Source organism: Falco naumanni, chromosome 1, assembly GCF_017639655.2.
Source record: "Falco naumanni isolate bFalNau1 chromosome 1, bFalNau1.pat, whole genome shotgun sequence".
Taxonomy (NCBI): Eukaryota; Metazoa; Chordata; class Aves; order Falconiformes; family Falconidae; genus Falco; species Falco naumanni.
The window spans coordinates 52,427,036-52,442,870 of NC_054054.1; the positions used below are offsets into that span (position 1 = coordinate 52,427,036).

Genomic DNA, 15,835 nt, shown 5'->3' on the forward strand with positions numbered 1-15,835 from the left:
GTAAAATTGTGTTCATAATAGTTCATGATACGTATGTATCTTTGAGTTAGGGAGACTGAATGATACAAAGCCCCTAAGGCTTTTTAATGCAAAAGCTGCTATGACTAACCATATTACTTTGAAACCTACAGATTCATAAATAAGCAAAAGACAGACCTTTGGATCCTTTTGCCAAACTGATTAACAGGACTGGCTTATGTAGGAATGCTAAGCAAACCTGTACTGAGCAGCTGGTATTCAAAACAGGCAAAAAAGAGAGTAAAAATATGCAGTGACCAGAGTGTTACCTGTAAAGTCAGAGAGACAGTAAGTACTGCGAAGAAGACAACCATCAACCCGAAACCTCCTATGAGAAGAAGCCTGCGCCCAAGTCGTTCAATAACTAAGCCCTGGAAAACAGAAAGTGGCATGTGACTTTCTTGATAAAGCACTGAAGGACTCGTACCACGTAGTATGTTTTCCTAGTACATACAGAATCATAGAATGGTTTGGGTTGGAAGAGACCTTAAAGATTATTGAGTTCCACCAGCCTGCCATGGGCAGGGACACCTTCCACTAGACCAGGTTGCTCAAAGTCCCATCCAGCCTGGCCTTGAACACTGCCAGGGATGGGGCAACCACAGCTTCTCTGGGCAACCTGCTCCAATGGCTTGCCACTCTCACAGTGAATAATTTCTTCCTAATATCTGATTTAAATGTACGCTCTTTCAGTTTAAAGCCATTCCACCTTGTCCTGTCACCACATGCCCTTGTAAAAAGTCCCTCTCCAGCTTTCTTGTAGGACCTCTTTAGGTACTGGAAAGCTGCTGTAAGGTCTCCCTGGGGCCTTCTCTTCTGCAAGCTGAACAACTCCAACTCAGTCTATCTCCAGAGGAGAGGTGCTGCAGCCCTTTTGTCTTCTTCATGGCCCTGCTCTGGACTTGCTCCAACAGGTCCATGTCCTTCTTATGTTGTGGGCCACAGAGCTGAATGCAGTACTCCAGATGGGGTCTCATGAGGGCAGAGTAGAGGGGGAGAGTCGCCTCCTTCGACCTGATGACCACACTTCTTTTGAAGCAACCCAGGATTTGGCTGGCTTTCTGGGCTGCAAGCACACACTGCTGGGCCATGTTGAGCTGCTCATCCACCAACATTCCCAAGCGGTTCTCCTCAGGGCTGCTCTCAATCCATTCCCTGCTCAGCCTGCATTTGTGCTTGGGATTGCCCCGACCCACATGCAAAACCTCGCACCTGGCCTTCTTGAATTTTATGAGGTTTGCACGATCCCACCTCTCAAGCCTGTTAAGATCCCTCTGGATGGCAACCCATCCCTCCAGCATGTCAACTGCATCACACAGGTTGGTGTCATCAGCAAACCTGCTGAAAGTGTACTCAATCCCAGTGTCCATGTCACTGACAAGGATGTTTAACAGTGCCAGTTCCAGTACCAACTCCTGAGGAACGCCACTTGTCACTGGTCTCCACTTGGACATTGAGCTGTTGACCGCAACTCTTTGAGTGTGACCATCCTGCCAATTCCTTATCCACTGATGTCCACCCATCAAATCCATGTCTCTCTAGTTTAGAGATCAGGATGTTGTGCGAGTCAGTGTCAAATGCTTTGCACAAGTCCAGGTAGGTGATGTTAGTTGCTCCTCCCTCATCTGTCAACACTGTGACTCTGTTGTAGAAGGCCACCAAATTTTTCAGGCACGATTTGCCCGTCCTGAAGCCATGCTGGCTGTCACTCATGACCTCCTTATTTTCCATGTGCCTTAGCATAGTTTTCAGGAGGATCTGCTCCACAGTCATGAATACGAACATCAAAAATAAAATAATGACAGCTGATTTTATATTATTTATCAGCTATGACATGTTCATAATTGCATTCACAATTATGTTTACACAATTTATTTTAACCTATTCAAAAAAACAAGTCAGCACAACATCCTTATTTGAGATCACTGAAAAACTTAAGAAACCATTAAAGTGGTACTTGGTTTTATGTCTGGATTTCCTACTTCAGAACAAATATGGCCATATAGATAGGAAAAATGTGCAACTGATAAATTCAAGTTTAAAGCCATTAGTGTGGTAGATTTCAAACTACTATATTTAACTTCTTTTGCAACAATTTAATAATAAAACAAGCACTGTACATTAGCTATATGAAAACAATTAGTATGATGATAACTACATGAAGTTTGATTATTTTTTTCAGTACACAAAAAACCTACATTGATTGAATGGCTTACAAATGTACACCAGATTTTTAAAATAATACTTTTAGAATATGTAATTTTAAAATGTCAAAACATTGAAATAAATTACAGTCCCTTGCTTTTGCATTTTGAATTTCTTAATTTCAACATCTCTCTGAATTTATGCTTCAAAGGTTTAAAATTTAAGATTAAAAGCTTTTTAGCATAGATTAAGTCCAAATTTTGTTTTAAATTTCTTTTTTCTCAAAACATAGAAGAAACATTTAGTCATGATTTCAGACAGTTAATGTAATTAGACTATCCAGATAAAAGAAACCCACCCATCAGAAAACTCTGCTCAGACAAGTGATTGTAACACTGGTATTTATGCACTCACGCACACTTTGAATCTGTATTTAACACCTGAAGACAGATAAAATTCCTTAAGAGCCATCACAAAATTGCAATACTTACCTGCTAGAGAAGGACACAATTAAGAGTTTCTTGAAAAACGGCAATGTGAAACTGTCTTTGCTAGTCTGACTTATTAATATAGGCTAATGTATACTTCAGGTCACAACAGCTGACACACTATTCTCATTGAAAACTACTCTAATTACTAATTACAGTTGGTTTTCTTATGAGAATAATAAAACAATTTTACAAAGCGCACAATGTACCACTTCAAACAAAGCCAGAATCACGCAACTTTGCCACATTATTTACTGCAGACTGAAATCCCTCTTGTGCACATCCTTTAAGCAAAAGATAAAATGAGTAATGAAAACGAAATCTGCAGTAAACCTAATTTTGCACACAGTTTCACTGTCAGCATCTAGAAGAAATGTATTAAAGGAAAGTACAAAGTCATGCAAGGAAGAAACACCTTGTGTGGCAAGTGCATCTCCCACAGCATCGGGTTCACCAGCAGATTTTAGGACAGGCTTCAAAACATGCCAACCCTGCACCCTGGCAAGCTGGGCTTCCACACCAGAGATGTGCACTGTGACGCTGCAGAACATGGAAAGCAGCTCTGAGGCAAGCTTTAGCATTCTTTATGTCTTTAAATTAGGAAGTATACTCATTTTGACAGTTTCCACAGCTCCCATAATAGAATTTATTTCAGATACATGTTTAAAATAGACCCACAGTGATGTTATTAGCATTTCACATTGTGTTCTCAAGGTCCAAATGTTCCAAAACTGCAACTTCTACACTGTCAAAACTTCTACAAGATGCCACGTATTTTCCACTATGATTAATGAATCCACCTTGCAAACATATGCAGTCACGCATACACTCAACCAGGAGACATTTTTTTATTGCTCTGAGGTATACAAAGTTACATTATAGGTCCACGAAACCACAGAGATTTCTGCAACAGATCCTTCACATGTAATTTGATATGAATTACATGTTCAGCAATAGGTGCTGCACATGTAATTTGACATACCAGGCAATTTCCCTTATTTTTTTCAATTCTGGATGGGTGATCATGATTAAAAAATCTTGGTGTTACACCAGCTGGTGTATTTTGTATTAAAATGGGGTAAGGAATGAATGTTTCTCTTAGAGGGAAAAAGGTTCACAGATGCCTCTCATACAAAGCAAAACATGGGGGAAAAAGTGACATTTTTTGGTTGTAAAGCTCAAAGCAAAGCCAATCCCAGTTAGGAAGGGCAGTTTGGACTATGTCCTCCATAAAGATGTGTGTATGCCCTTGTGCCTACATATACTAGGAATAAGCAGTGTGGACATACGTCGTGGTTTAACCCTGGCTGGTAATTAAGTACCACGCAGCTGCTCACTCACTCCTCCTCACCCAGAGAGATGGGGAGGAGAATTGGAAAGGAGTGTAAAACTTGAGGGTTGAGATAAGAACAGTTTAATAATTGAAACAGAATGAAAATGAAAGAACAACACTAACAATGATGACAATACCAATTATAATCAAAAGGGGAAGGGAAAGAAAAAAATCCAGAGGTAAAGGGAGAAAGAAAAATGTGGTGCACAACACAACTGCTCACCATACGTTGACCAATGCCCAGCCAGTCCCAGAGCAACGATCTGCCTGCCCCAGCCAGCCCCCCAGCTATATATACCGTGCATGCCGTCCCATGGTATGGAATATCCCCTTTAGCTAGTTCAGGTCAGCTGTCCTGGCTGTGTCCCCTCCCAGCTCCTTGTGCCCCTCCAGCCTTTTCGCTAGCAAGGCCTGAGGAACTGAAAAGTCTCTACACCAAAGCCAAAACACAGCCCTGCACTAGCTCCTAAGAAGACAATTAATTCCACCCCAACTGAAAACAGGACAACATACTTTGGCAAATCTAGGTGAGCTGATGAGGCACTCAGTTTTAACTGAGACCAGCCTAACAAAGATACAGTTACAGAAGGTCTGTGGGCTCCATATCTGTTTTTATATATGAGTAGTTTCTTGTACATTTAAATTCTTTCTTACTCAGACATTTTGGGAAGAAATAAAGCAAATCCATGTGCAGTTATTCTTTTCTCTGAGATGATGCCAGGCTCCTGAAGCATTTTTAATACAGTAGCAATGAAGAACTTGAATGCTTCAGCTTCTGGGCACTTCTTGCAGTTTCTGCCTGAAAGAATTCCCAGTTACAATTCTTGGTGGCATTCCTTGTGATTTATGGAATGGATCAACTTCATTCACTAGAAAAAATATGCAGGAATTTTATCCTTATCCACAGGGACACTATGATGTACCAGAATTGCTGGGAACCCTATTACCATTTCCAAAGATGATATGAAGTACACTGACAACACTAATAAATCTAGGAAGTACAGACTCAGAAGACTTCTCAATTAGACATGACTAACTTGCATAATTATGAGAAGATTAATGCCTCCTTCCATTTTTAAGCTAAGAACACCTCTATTTTGTTCAAATGCGTGACCTACCTTTTGCATCACCAGTTCCAACCCAACAAAAGACATCTGCTTATGGCAGAGATTCAAATGAGGCACAGCAGCCTCTGCTGAAATGGGATACTACACAGAATAAAGCTCATGAAAAGCCAAGCACAACAACCAAAACCATGCTCCACACCTGCGGTCTGTGAGTCTCGTGAAAGGCAGTGTGTGCGTTTGGAAAGACATGGGTCTGTGGCCTTGCTGGTCACGAGGCAATACAGAAGCAACCCAGGGCCCAGGGCCCAGGCCCACTGGCTAATCAAAGCTGTTCAACTGGGAGGCAGTCCACAACAGAAAAGCATCTCAGGCGGCACTATCTTTCACAAAGGCCAAAAAGGTTTTTTGAATTGTTTAAGCACACAGACGCTTCAACAGCCAGTCCATCAAGCTGTTCAGGTCTACAGTATTTCTAACTAAAATTTATTTTTGAGGATTTCTTAAGAAAATCTATGACAACACAACGGTACCTCAAATTTCTCTGCTGAATTATTTGTTCCCCTTTTCTTCATGGAAAAAAAAAAGCTCAGGTAAACTCTGAAGTTTCAGCAAATACTTGAAAAGAAAGTTCTAACATGTCTGCTATAACAGCAAGCTTTCCTGGTGAAAAAAATGCTGGTTTTCAGGTTATAAATGGACAACTAATTAATTTTTAGTTACGATTATACAAATACAGAACTTGTTAATTTGCAAAACCCACTAAGATGCTTATGACTAATAAGAAATGGAAGATGATCCACCAGTTTTCAAGTATTTATAGTTCTAAATGCTCCACTGCTATGTGCTGGTAACTGCTACCTACTGAAGACCTGTAAGTCGTCAAAATATACTATATGGTAGAGTAAATGAAATAACAAGAAATTCAGTATATGCTCAAGTACAGTCAAAAAAAGAATCTTACAACTGTTTTCTGTGATAGCACACTGAGTTATTTGCCAAATTGTGTAGGCTGGTACTTGTTTATGTGTGATTATAAACATGCATTTGTAGAAGCCTGTACCCACAGTCATGGTAATTAACACAGCTAAAATTACTGAAAACGTGTAAAAAAATATTGCAACCAAAATTCCCTCTACACAGAAACGTTTGGTGATAATAAGGCAACTGATATGCAAACTAAGTTAACAGTTCGCACAACTTACTTTTGTCTGGCAGAAAACACGAATGAAGTTAAAAAAGCAAATGTCAACTTTTCACTTGAGTCAGATGCAGATACTGGAGCTGACATAATGAAAGCAGAGCACATTAATAAAGATCAGAAAAGCTTCTCTGAATAAAATTAATGTGTAAACGAGTTCTACAATCCAAACAGGTCACTAAATACTGTTCTCTTCTTATTTCTTGGTTCTAAATTATACTAAGAAAACCCTATTAGATTTTCTTGATGTCTCAGCTCTGTAAAGAGGTTTGATCTATATGTTAATGTCAAGAGTAGCCACACTTTTTTCCCATGTTTTTTGGATACAGGCCTGAGTAAGACAGTATGTTGAGATTCAGACTTAATACAGCAAGCTAACTCCGTGTTATTTCCATTTTATGCAGCAGGCTTAAAATGGATAATCACATTTATATCACTGTCAGGTCTATTTATGACACAATGTGTATTATTTTGTATGCAGGAAAAGGAGAGGAACAGGAGACAGAGTTATAAATATTTTTTATTCATATTTTTATGTATATCTACTTGTCTACTGTATTAATTTTACAGTTGTAAAACAAAGAAACAGGTTATTTAATTTAAGTACCTATACTGGAATTTAGAGGCATAGCACCAAGTTTGACCACATAAGTACAAGCTCTAAACAAATCTTTGCCTACCCTCACTCTCACATCAGTTTGTCTTTATCTGTGTTAATGCCATGACAGGGTAAGATCCTACACATCTTCTGCAGGTAACAGGCTAGGGATTACTATCAGCAAAAGGTGGAATTGATTGCTAAGTTTCTATGCACAGTCTGAAGTATTTTGCAGTAAAGCATCCTCAAGCAGCTTCACTTGGCAGTGAAATTTTCCATTCACTAAAGAGGGTCTCATACTCAATGCCTGCTGGATGAGCATGACCAAAATGTAGCCCATGCAGGGATTCGTTTTAGCCAGCTGCTTTTGCCTCATCAGTGCCTGGGAACAGCCCTTAAGGCAGCATAACAAAATCCATTACCTTATTGCTATTATGTCCCTTCAGTAAATTGTAGATATTTTTAAGCAAAGCTCCTTCTGTTGATGATTTATTTGTTAAAAGCATTAAGTTTTGTCTTGTGTCAGATTCATGTTATAAAACTATCCTGGTTTTAGCTGAGATAGAATTAATTTTCTTCTTAGTAGCTGGTGCAGTGCTGCCTTTTGGATTTGGTGTGAGAACCATGTTGATGGCACACTGATGTTTCCTTCTGGTTGTTGCTAAGTCAAGGCCTCTTCAGTTTTTCAGGACCTGCCAGCAAGAGGGCTGGAGGGGCACGGGAAACTGGGATGGGACACAGTCAGGACAGGTGACAAACTAGCCAAAGGGATATTCCATACCATATGGCATCACGCTGAGCATATAAACTAGGGGAAGAAGAAGGAAGGGGGGGCATTCAGCATTATGGCATCTGTCTTCCCAAGTAACTGTTACCTGTGCTGCAGCCCTGCTCTCCTGGGGGTGGCTGAACCTGCCTGCCAGTGGGAAGGGGTGAATGAATCCCTTGTTTTGCTTTGTCACAGGCTCTGGAACACACATTAGTAACACCTTGATGCATCACCTTATGGGATATGCTTTATGGCATAATCTTCTCAATATAGTCATAGTTAGTCTGTTTCTGTGAACATTATATAAAGACCAAATGTGGTGCCACAGATGGCAAAATTGGATGTGGGATGCTTAATTTGAATAACATCCCCTTTTATTCTATGCTGGTGTCATGGAGGGGGGAGGAATCTTTTCACACATTTACTTCTCCCTTTCCATTCAGCCTGTTGCCTTGTCAAAGGCAGGCACTGGCAACATTGTTCTTTCTGTCCACTGAGTAAGACAACAATTAAATTAAATTAACGTCAATTACTAAAAATTATGAAGAAGCCACAGTAGCCAATCTTAAAGAATAACTAAGTTTGTGGAGTCCCCTTACTGCAGAATTTATAGAACAGACTTGTAATAAACACATATTTGCCAGGGAATTATTTAGGTATATTCATCCTGATTAAAAGCATGGCATCGGGTTAGATAATTTACTGCTGCGATACACGTATGAGAAGGAAATCTATTTAGTATTTCATTCCAGAGTATATCAAACTTTATCAGAAGCAAACTGAAATTAGCTTGTCCAGTCAATCCTCTAAGCTGAATCTGTGTTCAGCACAATGGGTGGAGAAGTCTACAATTAACCAAAAAAACACACAGAAAATTTACAGCATTCTCCCCAGAGAGAAGCCAGGGCACCAAGTACACAATGCTACAATACAGGTATTTCATTAAGCAATCTAGGAAGTGATGGTGTAAGCAGGAGTTATGGCCAAATTGTATGAATGAAAGGAAAATGATGATGCGTTTGTTTAATTTTTCAATGTCTTGTTTATGTTGCTTTTGCTTGAGAGGAAGAGGGATGAAGCTGTAGACAAAGCATGCTGCTAGCAGGCATACCAAATGATCTGAGGCAATAAAAGGCTGTAAGAAGGATGTGATGTTATTCACCTTTTCTCAGGGACCACATCAACATTTTTACTATTATGCTCCCAGGAAACATAAAGGGAGACTTTCAAAATTCAATTTTTTTCACAGTTTGAATGATATTTTCTCCTAAATATTGTTTTGCTTCTCTCTGAAATTTATTTCAGTCTTCTCCTTCGGCATTCATATAGGGCTCATCAATGGAGTTCATCAATACCTAAGTATTCTTACTGAGTCTCAGAGTCTCATGACCACCTAACACATGCATAATGATAAGAGATGGTACATGATTTCATTGTGGACTTCTCCAATAGCTATTTCATTTACGAGAACAAAAAATCTGCCTCTGTTACTGATAGGAGTATCTACTGAAATCCTGGAAATTATTGTTAGTAAAACCTGGTTTCTGCTAGCAAGCACAACATATAAAAAAATATCAGGAAAATTAAGGTCTCCCCTTGCTTTCTCCTGCCTCTTCCCTTCTTCCCTCTGGCTAGCATGTAAGACATATGCACCTGACTTAATATTTAATGCTGTCAAATAGATCTTTTTTTTTTTAAATAAAAAAAAAAGGAAAAACTGCAGCTGAGAGGTTGGGAGTGGGAGGAAATCTCCACCCTTAGTTCTAGACATGAAAAAAATTTAGAGGAAACTGCTTGTAGAAATGAAAAGCTGCAAAACTGTCATTTGAAAAACAAAATTCATGTTGTTCTTTTAAACAGCAGCAATGAAACATTTATGAAGATTACTGAAATAAAATTAAGGCTACAAAGCAACTTTTCTCTTGAACTGAAAGTGCAAATTTGAAGGGAGCAGAGATGTCAATGTATCAGCATTTTCAGACCGAGTAGTACAAACAGAAAAATTATTAAAAACACTCCTCTTAGGCACAAAAAAAGTTACTACACATACCAGGAACCCAGGCAGACACATCCACCTCATTATGTGTGAACAGTATGCTCTGAATAAGCCCAAGAAACTGATAGCAAAGAAGGAACTGAAAAGATGTCAGACTCTATTAATAGAACAGCTTTAATATCATGGAATCATTTCCATGTAATTTTCATCCATTTCCATAAAAATGAGGTGCATTCTTCACTTAAATCACTGGCAGGATTATTGTTATTATTTTTACATATGTCTGAAACAAAGAAGCATTTTTGCAGTATCAGAAAGAAAAAAACTGTAAGAGGCAGGGACTTCCATACTTCACTATTTCCACATATTGAGAAGAATGTCCCTTTAATTAAAAAAAAAAGATGGTTTACCCATAAATAGATTTGTACATTCACAAAGATCAGAAGAAGATCTTTGTGACCTTACAGTCCTTATGTATAAGAAAATATACTCGATAGCTGGATTTAGTTTAACATTTTATAGGTCGTAAGCAGTTGCTCTGCCACTGGAAAGGATTTTTTTGCTGAACTCATTCTTCTGACATTTAAAAATGCTTGTCTAGTGTGTCCAGTATTGTGCAAATACACTTGGTATAGAATATATGAAGACAAGGAAAAATTGTAACAAAGAAAGAAAAGAATATTAGCTTGTTTGCAACTTTCCATTCCAAAGACCCCTCCCATTGTTTCTTATTTATTGCCATGCAAACAGAAATGTCTTTCTGTTAGCAATTAATCCTGTATTCACCTACTAAAACTTTCAGGTTTAGTTTGCTCATTTTTTTTCCTAGTCAACTTTTCCATTCTGAAATAGGAAAGAAAAAAGTTTGTGTGGATAATGTTTTTTATTAACATCTTCCTTTACTTTCAGTACATAGCAAAGGTACACAACCTACCAAGGAGCTCACATATTATGAAAGGATGCCTGCTTGCCCTTGTTGAATGAGACAGCAGAATTTTACATAACATGGGAAAACGTTGTTCTAGCATGCTGGCTATGCTTCCACCAAGGCAGGCTACAAACTTTTACTCCCATATTTTGAAACGGCTGAAGAATTTTCCTCACTGCCTGTAAACTACTATAAAAAAAATGTCATTAGAACATGCCCAGTAAGACATATGGCTGTTTTTGCAATCCACACTGAACACACCTAGCTGTACTATGGCTGAGCCTTCTCCAACAACACTGCCCGCTTTCCAGCAGGCACATGAAGATCAAGATGTGAATAAACTTCTACCAAGTAAAGTTATTCTACCAGGTGAAATAATTCATGAGTTATCACTTAATATAGTTCAGGTCTTACTGTTCCTGCCTTCTTCCACTTCATTCATACAAAGGGCCCTAGGATATGTCAACTTTTTATGCTCCTTTTATGCAACTAAAACTAAAGATCGTCTTCCTAAAAAAAAATAAAATCCCAAGCCATGAAACTGGGTTTATGATTAAACCTAGAAATAATATTTTCAATTGTTTTATCAACCATTACACACAACTGTCAATATACTATTCTGTTTATATTTTAACCTGTATAAGGAAACAAAATCACAAATTTAAATAGCAAGCATGTTAATGGATTTTTATAACCACACTTACAGAAAGAACAGCAGCCACAGTCTCAACAGCACCAGTACTTAGAGTAACATAGGGGATTGTTTCATGATTGATTCCAGCTTCACTAAAGATGCTGTTTGTGTAGTACCAGATCTGTACCAGAGAGAAGAAAATGAGTTATTAATCATTATGTTTTGAACTACCACATATCAGTATTCACTTCAAGCGTTTGATCTGCCAGAGAACAGACTTGTTAAAACACTGAGCACTCCCAAATGACCAAGAGCTGGTCAGGGCAACGAATGAAGGGAAGGTGCAAACTTCAGGTGCATTAGTCACAACACTGCTGTACTTCTGCTTGCAGATCCAGGCAGAATTACAAGTAGCATTAACTCAATTTAGCTTAATTCACTTTAGGAGTAAATCAAAGAAATGCACTTTAAGCTTGAACAGGAGGATACAAATAGGTTTGGTATGGCTGAGCCATGCTGCTTAAAAAGCAGGTTTGAGTGGTTTTACAGAATACTTTGATGGCATGTAACAACAGAAGAGAGAACAGGAAAGAGATGGTGAGAGGCAATGCAAAAACGGTTCGATTTTGGTCAGAAGGTGTGAGATTTCTCACCTTAACCTCACTGCAGTCAAGACATCACCCTAATCATGGAATCATTTATGTTGAAAAAGACTTTTGAGATCATCAAGTCCAACTGTTAACCCAGGACTGCCAAGTCCACCACTAAAACATGTCCCTAAGCACCTCATCTACACATTTTTTAAACACTTCCAGGGATGGTGATTCCACCACCTCCCTGGGAAGCATGTTCCAATGCTTGACAACCCTTTCAGTGAAGAAAATTTTCCTAATTTCCAATCCAAACCTCCCCCGGCACAACCTGAGGCCATTTCCTCTCATCCTGTTGCTTCTTGCTTGAGACAAGAGACCGACACCAGCTTTGCTGCAGCCTCCTTTCCGGTAGTTGTGGAGAGTGAGAAGGTCCCCGCTGAGCCTCCTTTTCTCCAGGCTAAACAACCCCAGTCCCCTCAGCCGCTTCTCCTAAGAATTGTGCTCCGGACCCGTCACCAGCTCCGTTGCCCTCCCCTGGACACGCTCCAGCACCTCTGTGTCTTCCTCGTCCTGAGGGGCCCACAGGTGAACACCGTAGTCGAGGCGCAGCCTCACCAGTGCCAAGTGCAGGGAGATGGTCGCTGCCCTGGTCCTGCTGGCCACATGGTTTTGGATACAAGCCAGGATGCCGTTGGCCTTCCTGGCCCCCTGGGCACGCTGCCGGCTCGTATGCAGATGGCCGTTTTCTGCCCCAGGCCCTTTTCTGCTGGGCAGCTTGGCAGCCGCTCTGCCCCCAGCCTGCAGCGCTGCGTGGGCTTGGTGTGACCCCAGCGCAGGCCCCGGCACTGAGCCTTGTTGAAGCGCACACACTTGGCCTCGGGCCATCGCTCCATTCTGTCCAGGTCCCTCTGCAGAGCCTCCTGCCCTCAAGCAGATCAGCACTCCCACTCAACTTGGTGGTGTCTGCAAGCTTAGTGAGGGTGCACTCGACCCTCTCGTCCAGATCATTGATGAAGATATTAAAGAGAACTGGCCCCAGTACTGAGCCCTGGGGAACACCACTTGTGACCAGCCACCAAGTGGATGTAACTCCATTCACTCCAGGCCTGGCCATCCAGACAGCTTTTAACCCAGCAAAGAGTCCACCCATCCAAGCCATGAGCAGCCACTTTCTCCAGGACAATGCGATGGGAGACAATGCTGTGTCAAAGGCTTTACTAAGGCCCAGGTAGACAACATCCACAACCCTTTCCTCATCTACTAAGTGGGTCTTCTTGTCATTGGAGATCACATTTGTCAAACAGGACCTGCCTTTCATAAACCCACACTGGCTGGATCTGATCCCCTGGTTGGCCTGCATGTGCTGTGTGATGGCACTCAGGCTGGTCTGCTCCATGACATTTCTCAGCACCGACGTCAGGCTGACAGGCTGTAGGTCCCCAGAAATAGTCACCATTATCAACACAAAGAAAAGACACTTTTAGAGTGAGAGTTGCTCGGTGAAAAGTAAAAAGCTGCTTTTAGGATGAAATTAATCATAGGCTAGATAGATAGGAGCTGACACAGCAACACAGGGGCATAGGGTTACTAGCTTAGAGGAAGCCATTCATGTTTGGTCAGTAAAACCATACCCAGTGGTGACAATATACAGATGAGAATATATAGTGGTAATACTCCAAAATAAGAAATCTGGTAAGTATCAGAGCCCCATTCACATCACAAATAAAATCTGAAAACCATATAATATTTCAGTTGGACTCAAGGTGACAGCAAAGAACTAGCCAAAGATTTTGGTGGCCAAAAGCGTGCAACAAGAAGAGGCTGCCTTGGAGAACAAAAAGATAACATATTTACCAGAGAATATGAAAAACCATTGAAACAACAGATTATCAGAATAAAAAAAATAAAATAAAAATAAATAAAATAAAAAATCCCTGAAAGCCAGAGTTAATGGTGACACGAAACATAAAAGTAGCAGCTATATATTTTACCATATGCTGTCCGTGTGACAAGCCCTAACAGGGCAAGCACTGCTAAGCAAACGCTTGTCTGATGAATGGAAGTGTTTTGATCACATGAGGAAAACCCTGTTGCCTATCAGCATATTATACATATGCTACATCTGTTCAAGATACTAATTCAGGAGCTTTGCAAAAAAAAAAAAAAAAGTAATTCTATATTCTCAACTGGCCCTTCAGCAAAGCTGCTTCTCCCAGACCAAAGAAGAAAATCCAACTCACCTTACATTTAAAAAAAAAGTAAAATAAAATACCAAGGACTAAAGTCACCTATATCACCTTACAGATAAAGAGAATCTGACTGTAGACTTTTATGCCTACTGATGGCACATCATTTCTCACCAGATGCAGTGACAATAAGTGACAGCAGCAAATCTCCATATGAAGTAATCTGCCTTCATGTAGCATGCACTGGTGTTAACTGTGCACTTCATTGGCCTGCTGATACAGAGCACAGACTAAAGCAAAACCAAGGATCAGCTCCCAATTCCCTCTGCAGTGTTTATGCTCACTAATAAATTTTTTTGGACCCAGTACTCTGACAAACTATTGACCTCCCATATACCTAGTCAGTACATAAGGAAAACAAAGTAAGACAAAACTGTGATAAAAGTAAATTTTTTCTCCATACAGCAAGTTACAAGATTGAAAACTTCATGCAATAAAAGTCAGAGACCCTGTAGTTTAGGCATTTCGTTCCTGGTATCAGTTTTGCATAGCAGGCAGAGTTTCTGAGAAGGATAGCAATATTGCAAGTATACAGCCCTTGAAAGAGAAGAGGGCAAAGAGACAACTCCTGAATGCAATTTGCAAAAACATGACAACTAGAACACAAGACATTTTGCAAGTGGTTTTACAGAAGAGCTTGACTAGCCATTGATGGGAAGAGGGGTAGTAATACAGATGGATTAAAAAACTGGCAGAGCAAAGACAGCATGAAGTTTAGTGACTTATTAGTCTCTGTAGCAGCACAAAAATAAATTAGTGTAAAAATTAACAAGAAGCACACATTTCAAAACAATAAAAGTGAATGTTTTTCAACCTGTGTATCATTAAACAGCGAAAGACATTGCTCTAGAGTATTACTGGGACAAATTTCCTAGGCTAATGATGACTGGTTTACTTTCACCAGTTGTTTTTCTGACATGTTTTTTTTTGTTTAGCTAGTGATTTCATTAGCTAACAAAATTTGCTAATGATTGGGCTAAAAGTTTTGGAATGAAGGAGCTGTGGAAAATAGGGCAGAAGGTCCAAAAACCCAGAAACAACTGCTGCCGAGTCCAAATCAACACAGGGACATCTAATTTCCTGCACCTATGGTCGGTTGCTGCTGCTTCATAGGCTGAAGTAAAACTTTGCCACTTTGGTCATTAAACAGCTGTCATTAAGGAACAGCTGCATCTCTGTAGTACGATCTCTGTGAGTCTGGAGGGAACAATTTAGCATTCTTGTCTGTAGATTGCCATTATCTGTATGAAATGTGCTTTCTTTGCTTATCATAAGCTATAATCTCTTAGTTTAAAGTGGCATGTGGTATATGTTATCAGTGGTATTCCCAAACTTTCTCACACCATTGATACCTCTAGCATTGACTCAGATTTCTATTCCTTTTATTTTCCATCCACAGCTCCCTACATACATTTCTTCCTAAGCAATTCAACTATTCAGCAGGAAAAGAAAGCAACAAACAAAAAAAGATGGGCAACAACACAGACATATATGGTGTTGCACACTGTATACTCTCCCCTTCCTACACTACCCAATGCCGAGTCTTCTCCATACCAAGTGTGCCATGGCAGATCATTTGCATACTTAAAACATGCATTGCTGCACAGACACCTGACCCCAGCATGGTTTCTTGCCCTCTGCTTTAAGGACAGATGCAACAGATGCCCAGGGATCCCACTTTGGGAATTATTTCCTTAAAGTGATACGCAGTATAGTACATTTCTTGGTATGAAAAAGGATAAAGATCACCAAAGAGAATTTCACTGTAGTTTTGTGTCTTCTAACTGAGATACAATAGTGGAAGATAAATAAATTTATTATG

At 39.9% G+C, this 15,835-nt stretch overlaps 1 protein-coding gene across 3 annotated transcripts in view; it reads right to left on the minus strand.

Moving 5' to 3' along the window:
* SLC2A9 (solute carrier family 2 member 9) overlaps positions 1 to 15,835 on the minus strand; it is a 107,251-nt gene that overhangs the window by 40,664 nt on the left and 50,752 nt on the right. For all 3 annotated transcript variants that reach the window (XM_040594041.1, XM_040594031.1, XM_040594022.1), the window contains 2 exons: positions 11,245 to 11,355; positions 288 to 389 (listed from right to left, as the gene is read on the minus strand). In XM_040594041.1, coding sequence (XP_040449975.1) covers positions 288 to 389; positions 11,245 to 11,355 — 213 coding nt within the window. The remainder of the gene's footprint in view (positions 1 to 287; positions 390 to 11,244; positions 11,356 to 15,835) is intronic.